The following is a 10,353-nucleotide window of genomic DNA, read 5'->3' as shown; positions in this document are numbered from 1 at the left end:
GCTCTGCTTCAAAAAACAAGGTTTCATTACACACACAGAACATGAAGGCGCTTGGTCTTTATTAACAAAATTCCTACATTTAAAGTGTGTGCCAGTGCCAGTGCCCACACTGCTGGTGCAAGAGGCCCTGCAGCATACGGTGTGGGGCCCAGCAAGGTGCAGCCTGTGTCTTCCAGCTGCAAGCCCAGGGCCACTCGAGCCCCTGAAGGCAGCCATGACCCTACCGGAGAGCTACGTGCAGCCGCTGCTTCAGCTCCTCCCGGCACAGCAGCTGCATCGCCACTGTCTCCCGGCGGCTCAGGGCCTTGTCACAGGACTGAAAGGCCACTCGGTAGCAGAGGCTCTTCCTCCCTGTCTCTGACTGATGGAAGCTGTCGATTAACTGGATGGATGTGACCATTTCGCCTGATACCTGCCTAGCAATGGTGTGAAAAGCAGCCTCATCAAATTGTTCCCCATCGGGAACCCAAAAGCTGACATCATGCACATAGGAAGGTGGATAGAGGGAAAAACTCTTGAAAAGCCTTAGCTCTCCTCGAGGAAACTGACGGAGGAAGCGTGTGTCTGATGTCCAGAGCATGCGCCAGTCTTGTATTCCACAGAGCAGCATGGCTATGAGGTCAAGATTCAATGAAGCAGAGACGATAACGAAATCGCTGCTTGCTAGTTCATACGGAGCTGTCCTTATCACTCCCACACAGGAGCACTTCTCAGAGGAGTCTAAAGTATCCACCTCCATGCAGAGGAAGTACTGAACTTTACTGAGCTGAGATTCAAAAGCAGCAAAGTCATTGAGCTCAGTTGTTTCAGAGCACGTTGCTTTCTGCAAACTGATGGTCAGTGGAAATCCAGAAACAGTCTGGTGAAGAGAATGTATGCTGTTCTTAATTTTATCCACTAACATCTCTATACAGCTGTTCTCTGTACCTCTGTTAACTGCACATACAAAAACCATCTCATGAAAAACAGGCATAGAGTAAGGGGAGATAAGACACTTCCTGAAAACTGGGCCAGAAAAAACATAAAGTGTCCCAGGGACAAAGGCTGCACTTTTTATTACTGCCTGAGCATGAGGTAAAAGGGAAGGTCTAAGACAATACTGTTTTGCAATTTGACATCTCTCTTGTACATTGTCATCTGTGTCCCTATAAAAATCAACATGGGAAAATAAAATTGCATTTGCCCGCCCACTAGCCATTTCTTCAGTGCTCGGAGTCTCCTCTGGGCTCAGAACAATCCAGAATATATTAGAGTGGCAAACACCATTGAGGTGACCTTGGAAGAGCAGAGAAAGGCAGTAGTCAATGCTTTGTAATGGAAAGGCTTGGCTGAGCACTGCAGTGAGCTTCTCCTTTACTGTCTGCACTGGATGGTTTGAATTTACTTCTAGGAAACCCCTGTGAAAAATAAAAGTACAAATTATAGACACCACTAGACAGACTTCTGTAAAGGGAATAGATTCTGTAAAAGGAAAAGGAGGGAATGTGAAGCAATTCCATTTTATCTGAGACCCACACTGCTCATTCCCACTGAAAGTACACGTGTGTTATTGCCCAACAGATGCCAGTTATAAAACTTACCTGTTAATTTTATCCACAAGTACTTGTGGTACTTGAAAAGAAATTCTTCGGCTTTCCAGTTCTATCTCACAGATCATAGGTTTGAAATACGCAAGTGGCATGCTTCGTGTGAAAATGTGGTTTAAAGCACCTTCTATACAAAAAGATTTATCTTGACTCCTGGCAATACATAAAAACATAGACAAGTCATTGTTTGTTTCCTGTATTTAATGTGTCTTAAGTGAGCATGACATAGATAACTCAGCATAACACTAACACACCTCTTGCTGAATTCTATGTCTTGTTAGGAGACGACAAAAATGTAACGCTGGCATATTTTTACTGGGCAGATGGTCTGATATTGGAACAAGTTGCACAGAAAGGTTGTGTAGTCTGCATCGGACTCTGAGCAACTCATTCCACTTGGCTCTGCCTTGAACTGTAGGGTCAGACTAGGTGATTGCTGGAGGTCCCTGCCAACGTCCATGATGCTGTGATTCTGTGATTATCTCCTAAACAGATACACACACCACAGTGCCCCTGTTGTCTTTAGGCTGGGATTAACATTTGTTCTGAAATGGACCGTTTTGAACTTTAAAACATTAAGATAATGTTATCTTGTACAGGGTACTTTCTCAAAAAGCTTTCATGTTTCATCTTGGCTGTTCTGCTTACAGCCAAAAAAAGAACTGCATCTATTTTATGGCAAATTAAAGGGAGTTTCTCTCTATAAAACAACATATCATTGTGACAGGCATTGTAAGAGCACAAATATCAACCTCTCAGTTTTGCCACATCATAATTACCTGTAGCCTGTACATTTATATCCATGGATAGTCTCTGCTTTGAAAGGCTGAACATTACTCAGGATAAATCCAGCTCCTGCTGCCACAGCCACTATTTGCCAGCTGTTGTGCCATTCCCTCCTTGGCTGATCAGCAGGTGTCCCCCCTTGTCCATTGCAAAGAGCCACATGAATCTCTCCCTCCTTTGTCAGCACTTCTGCACAGCTGGAAGGAAAGGCAGTCAACAAGAAAAATTCTACTAGTACACCCAGAAAGTATTTAACTCTTGCAAAACACCTGCAATGTTGCTAGAAAGCTGTATCTCAGCAGTCAGTTAACACTGAACCGTTTTACTCACCTATGGAAAAAGTGGGAAAGAAGCTCCCTGTTCTTCACTACCCCAGCTTTTCTCCCACAGTGAGGGAAGTTGAAATAAATGCAGTCAAATTCACTTTTTGCTGGGAAAAAATAGTCCTTCAGCCTGGTGCAGTCCACAGAAAACATAACTTCAGCTCCTTTAAAAGAAAGATGAAAATAAGACTCTTCTTATGGAATATTTTAAACAATGGCAGCAATTACAGCCCTCTCCAGTCCATTTTAAAGCCTGTCACAGTGGCAGTTGACAGGCAGCTTCCCACCCTTGCGCACTAGGAAAAAGAGAAAGCCTGGGCTCCCTGTGCTCTGTCTCAGAGACTTGTGCTGACTATTTGCACTATGTCAGCCTGATTCGACTTGAGGGCACTTAGTCTCTTGGATGATTGCAGCTCCTCCAGGACAAAAGTGATCTCATGAGGCACCGGGAGCAGTGAGGGGCTGACAGGAGCCCTGCAGAAGCCTTGTACCCCAAGGCCTGTGCCCACACATGGCCTGCATGCAGCCCCCTCAGCCTCGCATGGCCACAGCCACAACACAACCCCAGGACCCCACCACACCACCCAGCGCCCACCCACCCCTCTCCCGCAGCCGCTGAATGTTCTCCACAGCTCTGCCCCATGCGGACACCTCCTCCTCGCTCTCGTAGCAAGTGGCCACGACGCTGGTCCCTGCATCCCCACCGAGGGAGGCGGCGAAGGAGAAGTTGCCTTCTCCCAGCAGCAGGACCCGGCGCTGCGCTGCCATCTCATCTCCCCGCTCCCTGCTGGCGAAACTTCCGTGCGTCGCTCGCTGCTGACGCCAGGCTGCACCCCGGAGGGTTCCGCCAAGGCCCTGCTGACAAGCCTGGGTTTGGGATTAGGGCCAGGTTTGGGATCAGCCATGGGCTGCTGTGGATGAGCCCTGTGAGCATTCCCTGGCCCCCCACAAGCTCCAGCTGAAGGAGAGGAGCGCCGCTGCGCCGCTGCCTCTGCTCCTTGTGTGCCCTCAGCTGCTGCAAGGGGCTGAGAGAGGGTTTCACAGTCACAGGGGTAGTGACGCTGAGAGGCTTAAAACAGGAAAAGGCAAGCTCAGGTAGGGGACCTGGCGTGGTGTTTATGAGGTCTGGTCCCTGGGACCTTGGGTGAATTACTTTATGTTGCTGAGGGTGGGTAAAGTACCCTGAGAAGCCCCATGTTACATGTGAAACTGAGAAATTCGGTATCAAAATAGATGCTTAGTATACTTACGCCACACCTTTCTTCCCCCCTCCCCCCCCCAAAAAAAAAAATATATATATATTTTTTCACATCAAAAATGAACACAGTCCTTTGATGCCCTCATCACGGCTGCAGGGGCAGGAGGATGTCCCTGTGCAGTCACCAGGGAGGAGGAAGGGACAACATTCCAAGCCATCTACACCCTGCTTCTATCCCAGCTGCTCACCGTGCTGGTTTCTAATCCCAGATCATGCCCAAGAACCGCTTTTACAGCTCCCTCCTTGGCTCCTTCAAGCATGGGGAAAGGCAGACAGACAGGGACAGCACTTCTAAGTTTTTCCAGTACGGCTGGAGGTGCACCACCAATGAGGATGATTACTCAAACAAAACCCTTATTGGGAACTGGAATGAGGAGCGCTACGATATACAGAAAATTGTACAGCCCAAGCCCCTTCCTTCCCAGGTATGTGCTTCTGCTTTTCCACATTGTGGAGATAACAAGCTTCAGCTGAGGTGTTCTTTGGTCACTTAATTTGTCACACACACAGGGCACGATCCTTTCCATCCCCAGCTTTGAATGTAATAAGGGCAAGCCTCCTACGAGCAGCTTCCCTTCTGCTGCCCTGCTTGTAGTCTTTTATATTGGATTTTAAGGCAACAGCCATCACTTTTTGCCCTTAAAGAACTGTTCCACTGCAGGACAGAAGACGTGAGAAATGCTTTTTCATTCAATTGCAGTCTTATTCCTTCTATCAGTGGCCCCAGCCAAAATAACTTGCCTTTGCTGTTCCGTGTTTTGCCCTCAGATGGTGAATCAAAAAAAGTCACCCAAGCTTTGTGATCTTACCTTAGACTGTCTTTAAAGTAGTAGTGTAATTGCAGGTACTTTGGTCTTCCTGTAAGATACAAAATGCTGGAGTTTTTAGCTTATATTTAGCCATGCTAAATGCGAGCTTTTCTTTTCAGTACTCTCACTGCTTTGAAACAACATACTCTTCGGATTACAGCAAGGAAAAGCATCAGAGAACAAGAAGTATGTGCACAAAACTGAAACATAATCTGTTTGATCTGTAGCATAGCTAAAGAGGAGCTTCTGAACCACATTGGTGCTTGGAGGTGACAGACTGGTGTGTTCTCATTGCTGGGTTATATCCCTGCACCACCACGGAGCAGGTCTTTCAAGTCATGCAAGGAGTGGCACTTTCATTTCAAGTGTTCCTGCCTAGCCACCCTCGTCACATTTATCCCCAAAGAGTTTATGCTGAAAATTCCCATGTCTTGCTTCTGAGATTGAGCCTAACAAAATCGTGCTCTATAGAAAAGATTTATCCCAGCTCTGCTTTCTGGGTATCTTCTTACTCTTCTAGACTTATTTTCTTAAATTGGTTTTGTTTCTCCTTTTAGGATTTGGACGAGAACCTCACTGGTTTCCAGGCCACCAGCCTGAACTGGAACCTCCTTCAAATAAATCAACTGCACAGTCCTGCTACATGATAGACTACAGGCCTCCATATGGCACCGATTTCTTTGCTCTTGTCCCAGATTCAGGGCAGGAACAAGAAGGATACAGCAGATGTGGAGAGAATCTGCAGACTATGCCTTCAGAATAACAGGAGGCCTGTCTGCTAGCAGTGCTACAAGGATATCCTTCAAGCAAAAAAAAACAAAACAAAAAAAAAACAAAAACACTATTACACATTAAAACTAAATATAGAATCATGTGAAATATGTTCTTCCTGCTTTCTAAGCTGTATTGTTTGCAACCTTTGAGTTTCCTGTCCAGAGGTCACACTACACCTTGCCAGTGACACTCAGCTAACAACTGGAACAGCTTTTTAGAATGGACTGGTAGGAAAAACTAGAGCTTGGCATTTAGGTGTGATTTGGGGTGTTTGACGATGACCCCACATCACTGAGTGCTTGTTTTATTTCACTTAAAGCCCTGGAAGAAGGCTGTCTGACAAGTTCGCGTGAATTTAAATCGACCTCTTCTAATACAACTTTTGTCGTAGCAGAAATAAGGAACATAGAAAATAGGGCAGAGTGTGATGATCTGTGTGACAGATCTGTGGCATTCTGTTCTTTTTTAGCAGAAATCACAGAAATTCAATTCCAGTAACACAGACTTTCTTTTCTGCTCACATCTCTTTGAAGCTAAGCAGATGATGACATGTGAGAAAGACTCAGTATTGTTTTGTACCACTCAACAATGTTAGCATAAATCAGATGAATACTGTAGGCTTCAGATGCTATTTATTGTTTGAAGGGCACTGACAACATAGTTTCAAGGTGATGTGTTGTGTGCCATGACAGCAGGGCATTTTCTCCTCTCCGGGTGTATCTGTGTTTACTGCAGCTATGCAGTTGTCATCTGCAACTGCTCTAGACTGATTGCAGCACTTGGATGCTTCCACATAACATGAGTCATTCTAGAGATATAAGATACAGCTGTTCTCTGCTCAGTTGTTATCTAATACCTACACTTTGAATGGGTTTCGATTGTCACAAAGTTGTCCTAACAGCCTAATCTCCACTGGAGAAACTCTTCTATTGCTTGTGAAATACTCAGAAGTCTTCTGGAAACATTGAAGGAAAATGCTCATGCAATTAGATGTTTGCAAAACATTAGAGAAAATGAAGTTATGCTAGCAAAGTGTTTCTGAACACCGAGACAAGCTCTCCTGGACATGCCTGCCACTCAAGCTGTAAGCAAGAATGATGCCCAGTGTGTTTCCCTGCACAACAATCTTACGTGGCCTTCTTGAGCCAATGCTTCCCTTGTCCTGAGTGCTCAAAACCAAAAAATACAAACTGCTTATTCATGTTTTATTTGTTAGTAAACTTACTCAACATAAATAAATAAGAGTGGCCATTCAGTACAGCTGGCACCTGATGACAAGTGCTCCTGAATGGCCCTGGGGTGACTTTAGATCACAGCCTACTTCCTCTGGGCTCCTGCAATGGCAGGTTTCTCTTCACGGGTGATGGGAATGCTGCGCTCGGGGACGTCGCTTTGCTTCCTCGGTGCACTAACCGTCAGGACACCATCCAGAGAGAGCGATGAGGTTATGGTCAGGGGATCCACATCAGCTGGAATCCTGTATTTCCTGTTGAACTCCCTGGCAATAAAGCCATGTTCATCCTGCAAAAGGAGAAGAGAAGGAACGGCCCTGATTAGAAGCGGTCACCCAGTTCCACCTAAACCTTTGTATTAAGTCTGCGTTTGGGAAGCTTCAGCTCTCAAAGCTGGAGTTTCTTCTCAGAAATTTAAAATAATTTTTATTATGAGATGTTCTTTATAAAGAGCTGAGACTGGCTGAAGCTAGAGCCTGCCCTGCCCATGCTGCAGGTGCCTGCAGGCACCCTGTTTGCAGGGGGAGACTTTGTATTGCAGCTCTTGTGCCAGCCAGAGACTGGCTTCACTGCACAGCACCGTGCTGTCACTGCGAAGGTGCAGGAGCTACATCCGTGTCTGTTCCTGAGGGTCTCCAGGGCTCTCATAACACAGATCCCCGGTGAGCTGATCTCAGCTATGCTGCTGGATTATTTTCTCAGACAAAAAATCTTTTCAGAAGCCACGTCAGACAGGCTCCCACCAGCTACAAGTAGGGCTGGATTTTCTGACTGACCCATCTGGGCTCCCAGAAGCTGTTGGAGCTGACAGTCACAGTGGCATAGCTACGTTATCATGAGGATTTGTTTCCTTCTGGGGTGGGAAATCCATGTTACCTACAGCTTTGGACATAGATTTCGACTTCTCTATGCCCAGTTGCCGCAGAGGTGCCCAGAGCCAGTGAGCAGTGGGGTGACCAACAGCAGAACACAACCTTTTAGGGTTACAAAGTGCTACATGGGCCTTTTTCAGAAAGAGATAGCCTCCTGCTAGTGGAACAGGGCAGTGCATTGATTCATTACGTGGTTTAATTATTACAGTTCATTGTTAACTTATTGAATGCCACCCTGCATTCCTGGCCACTGCCCAGAAAGAGGGAGGCCCAGAAATATCCGTTTCGAAGCTGATTTCCCAGTTCAGTTCACAGCTCGTGTAACACAGCAATAAGCCACCCTGCTGCTGCCCAGGCTGGGAGCAGCTCAGGGGTTGCACAGAGCATCTTCTGTTAGGATTGGCTTGATAAAAAACACTGGAAGCATTTGAGATGAGCACAGGAGGGGCCTGGTTTGCAGCCTCCTTGTTTAACCCCAGATAAGGAAACTCACACTGACTCTACCAGTGGCCCAGTTAAAGCAGAGGTACCTGGCGCTCCTCGTGTTTCCCGTGAATCTCTACCATGTCCCCAAGCACCTTCACTTTTAGCTCCTCTGGGGAGAAATGCTTCACATCAAGATTTACAGAAAATTTGTCCTTCTCCAGTCGCATCTGCAAAATAAAGGGATGGCTTCAGGAAAGAACAGGCAAGGGTTTCAGCTTCAAAAGGCTCTCAGCACACAGTCCTGGGGATCTCATCTGGCCGGGTTTGTCCCTTGCTACATAAATGCCCATCACTGCAGCACCTACAATGGGATGCTTTGGCTCAGTCACAGGGGATAAACATTTTCTGGGGTGTGAGGAAGAGGCTGCCTCAACCTGTATTTGTTAAAACCAACTCTTCTTACATCCAGTTCTTTCTACAGCGTGTCTGGAGGTTTCCAGTCTCTGCGACTGGATGTTGCTAACTCTTTCTGGAAGAAGAAACCCTGACAGTGCAGCTGACTGCAGCTCATCTGTGTCACTTGGAGGCTTACCCCTGTATCGTCACCCTTCAATAACCAAAATAGCATGCCACAGGCGAGCTCTGCTGCCTCACTGCCCACCTCTTATCTGAGCAGCAGGACTCCTGCTGAAACCGAGTCACCTGCTGCTAATCTTACCTCCTTCCCTTCCATTTTGCACTTTATCACCTCCAGAAAACACCGCTTTTTGCTGGCTGCTGAGGTTGAATTTGCATTTATTGCCTGTCTTGGACGAGTAAGTGGGACTTTGCTATACAAAGTCTCTGCCTTTCAGCTGCATTCGTGGCCAGGAGCAGGCGAGCCTCCTGGAGCTCTGTTCTGGGACGTGGAGCAGCCCCAGTGCCAGCTCTAGGCTTACTGGTTTCCACAGTTTGACCTGGGAGGCTTCCTCCTCCTCCTGCTAGGCTATTTGTGAAGATTTCTCCACTGCAGTAGTCGGATGCTGTTACCTGTGATGCTTATTGTGGCTGCTTCAGCACATGGCCAGACCCAGGTCACTAAACCAAGGGAAACATTAAGCAAAGATTAAGAAAACACTTCCCCCTCACTCCGAGTAGCTCTGTAAGTTACTTGCAAGCAGACAGACAACCTGCAGACAGGGCAAGGTCATCTGAGCTGTGTGCCTCTTGGCTCAGCCCCTGGAACAAGCAGAGTGCTGTTTCGGGATCCCTTGGGTGCTGTGTTTTTGTGGAAATGCCACTTTGCTCGGCAGTGGCTCTAACCCAGGCTCCTTTTCACGCCACAGCCCCGGGCTCCCACGTTGCCTGGCACCGGGATCCCGCTGCCCATGTGCTGTTTGCTTCTTGGGAGGGAGCAGGAGCAAAAGCTTTGCAGGAAATTCGGCTTCTTCCTTGCTTCCATCAGCTCTTACGGACACCTGCAGCGCACACGGGGCTCAATCTGCCTCCATGCCCACAGCTACGGCGATGCTTGCTCGCTGTCACAAGTGGTTAGCAGAGCGTGCAGAGGTTCTTGCCTAAAGCAGAGGAGCAGACAAGCACAGCACCCTTTTCCCCAGGGTTTTCCTGTTAACCACCTACAATCAGCTTCCCAGCTCTCAGCTCTCCCAGCTCCCCGGCTCCAGACCTGCCAGGACGTGCACCCTGTGCCAGCAAAGAGCAGTAAGAAGGGAAGATTACCTCCGAGAGTCCTGTCTCCAGCCAACTGGGCATCCGAAAGATGGGGGATCTCATCAGGAAGGGGCTGAGGCTGGGGGAAGCGGGGAGCAGCTCAGACTCCTGCAGGTGCTCTCCAAAAATCTGGTCAAAGATACGACTCGGTGCCAACCAAGAAAAGAGAGGTCTGCGGATCAGGGGGTTGTGAATGGTGATATCCATCGGAGCGCAGCAGAGGAGCGGAGCAGAGGACTGTGCTGCGGTGCTGTGCCCGGAGCAGGGGGCAGCTTTATACCCACACGGCTGGCGGGGCCTCTCCCCCCGCGTCCTCTCGAATAGTGGTGTCAGGGATTTTATTGTCCTGCTCCTGGGCTGGTCCTTCCAGCGGTGCCCAGGAGCTGTCTGGGGGATTTGAACAGGCTGCTAAGGAGGAGGGGGAAGGGGAGAAGAAGAAAAGGAGCCTAACGGGGCAGCAAGAAGCTCAACTGCCCGGCTGCCCGCCCCGCTCCCCACGTGCTGTTTATCTGCAGAGTCCCAGGCGGGCTTTGGCGGATGATCCCAGCTGCTTTGGATGCCAGCAGGATCAATGCAG

General features: G+C 48.1%; 3 protein-coding genes across 6 annotated transcripts; 1 reads left to right on the top strand and 2 right to left on the bottom strand.

The window, feature by feature from the left end:
- Window positions 1–42: 42 nt before the first annotated feature.
- Window positions 43–3,526, bottom strand: FDXACB1 (ferredoxin-fold anticodon binding domain containing 1). Of its 3 annotated transcripts, none has more exons than XM_084495750.1 (5): window positions 3,400–3,526; window positions 2,703–2,859; window positions 2,366–2,569; window positions 1,581–1,739; window positions 43–1,397 (listed from the first exon to the last, which is right to left on the bottom strand). In XM_084495750.1, the coding sequence occupies exons 1-5, from the start codon at window positions 3,461–3,463 to the stop codon at window positions 221–223; spliced, it is 1,761 nt and encodes a 586-aa protein (XP_084351876.1). In that variant the 5' UTR covers window positions 3,464–3,526; the 3' UTR covers window positions 43–220. The 3 variants fall into 3 exon arrangements, with proteins under 3 accessions (XP_084351876.1, XP_084351875.1, XP_084351877.1); XM_084495749.1 differs by having other exon boundaries at window positions 3,295–3,499; XM_084495751.1 differs by having other exon boundaries at window positions 3,347–3,493.
- Window positions 3,488–5,641, top strand: CFAP68 (cilia and flagella associated protein 68). 2 transcript variants are annotated; one of them, XM_084495758.1, is made up of 4 exons: window positions 3,488–3,790; window positions 4,051–4,378; window positions 4,882–4,948; window positions 5,320–5,641. In XM_084495758.1, exons 2-4 carry the CDS (start codon window positions 4,166–4,168, stop codon window positions 5,523–5,525), a joined length of 486 nt encoding a protein of 161 aa, XP_084351884.1. In that variant the 5' UTR covers window positions 3,488–3,790; window positions 4,051–4,165; the 3' UTR covers window positions 5,526–5,641. The 2 variants fall into 2 exon arrangements, with proteins under 2 accessions (XP_084351884.1, XP_084351885.1); XM_084495759.1 differs by having other exon boundaries at window positions 3,520–3,790; window positions 4,163–4,378.
- A 1,086-nt stretch (window positions 5,642–6,727) lies between these two features.
- Window positions 6,728–10,287, bottom strand: CRYAB (crystallin alpha B). The gene is made up of 3 exons (XM_084495757.1): window positions 9,786–10,287; window positions 8,171–8,293; window positions 6,728–7,057 (listed from the first exon to the last, which is right to left on the bottom strand). Exons 1-3 carry the CDS (start codon window positions 9,981–9,983, stop codon window positions 6,854–6,856), a joined length of 525 nt encoding a protein of 174 aa, XP_084351883.1. The 5' UTR covers window positions 9,984–10,287; the 3' UTR covers window positions 6,728–6,853.
- Between the last annotated feature and the right edge of the window lie 66 nt (window positions 10,288–10,353).

The sequence above is a fragment of the Aythya ferina genome, assembly GCF_964211825.1.
Source record: "Aythya ferina genome assembly, chromosome: 22".
NCBI lineage: Eukaryota > Metazoa > Chordata > Aves > Anseriformes > Anatidae > Aythya > Aythya ferina.
The sequence above is the reverse complement of the archived record's forward strand: the minus strand, read 5'-3'. Positions and strand labels throughout refer to the sequence as shown.

Coding starts and splice junctions, on each gene's coding strand:
- CFAP68 (XM_084495758.1), top strand. CDS start 4,166: ATGCCCAAGAACCGCTTTTACAGCTCCCTCCTTGGCTCCTTCAAGCAT. Junction 4,379..4,881: donor CCAAGCCCCTTCCTTCCCAG/GTATGTGCTTCT, acceptor TTTTCTTTTCAG/TACTCTCACTGCTTTGAAAC. Junction 4,949..5,319: donor AAAGCATCAGAGAACAAGAA/GTATGTGCACAA, acceptor TTCTCCTTTTAG/GATTTGGACGAGAACCTCAC.
- CRYAB (XM_084495757.1), bottom strand. CDS start 9,983: ATGGATATCACCATTCACAACCCCCTGATCCGCAGACCTCTCTTTTCT. Junction 8,294..9,785: donor TGGAGACAGGACTCTCGGAG/GTAATCTTCCCT, acceptor TTTATTTTGCAG/ATGCGACTGGAGAAGGACAA. Junction 7,058..8,170: donor GGAAACACGAGGAGCGCCAG/GTACCTCTGCTT, acceptor CTCCTTTTGCAG/GATGAACATGGCTTTATTGC.
- FDXACB1 (XM_084495749.1), bottom strand. CDS start 3,463: ATGGCAGCGCAGCGCCGGGTCCTGCTGCTGGGAGAAGGCAACTTCTCC. Junction 2,860..3,294: donor TCAGCGGCTGCGGGAGAGGG/GTGGGTGGGCGC, acceptor TTTCTTTTAAAG/GAGCTGAAGTTATGTTTTCT. Junction 1,398..1,580: donor CTTGTGGATAAAATTAACAG/GTAAGTTTTATA, acceptor TATTTTTCACAG/GGGTTTCCTAGAAGTAAATT.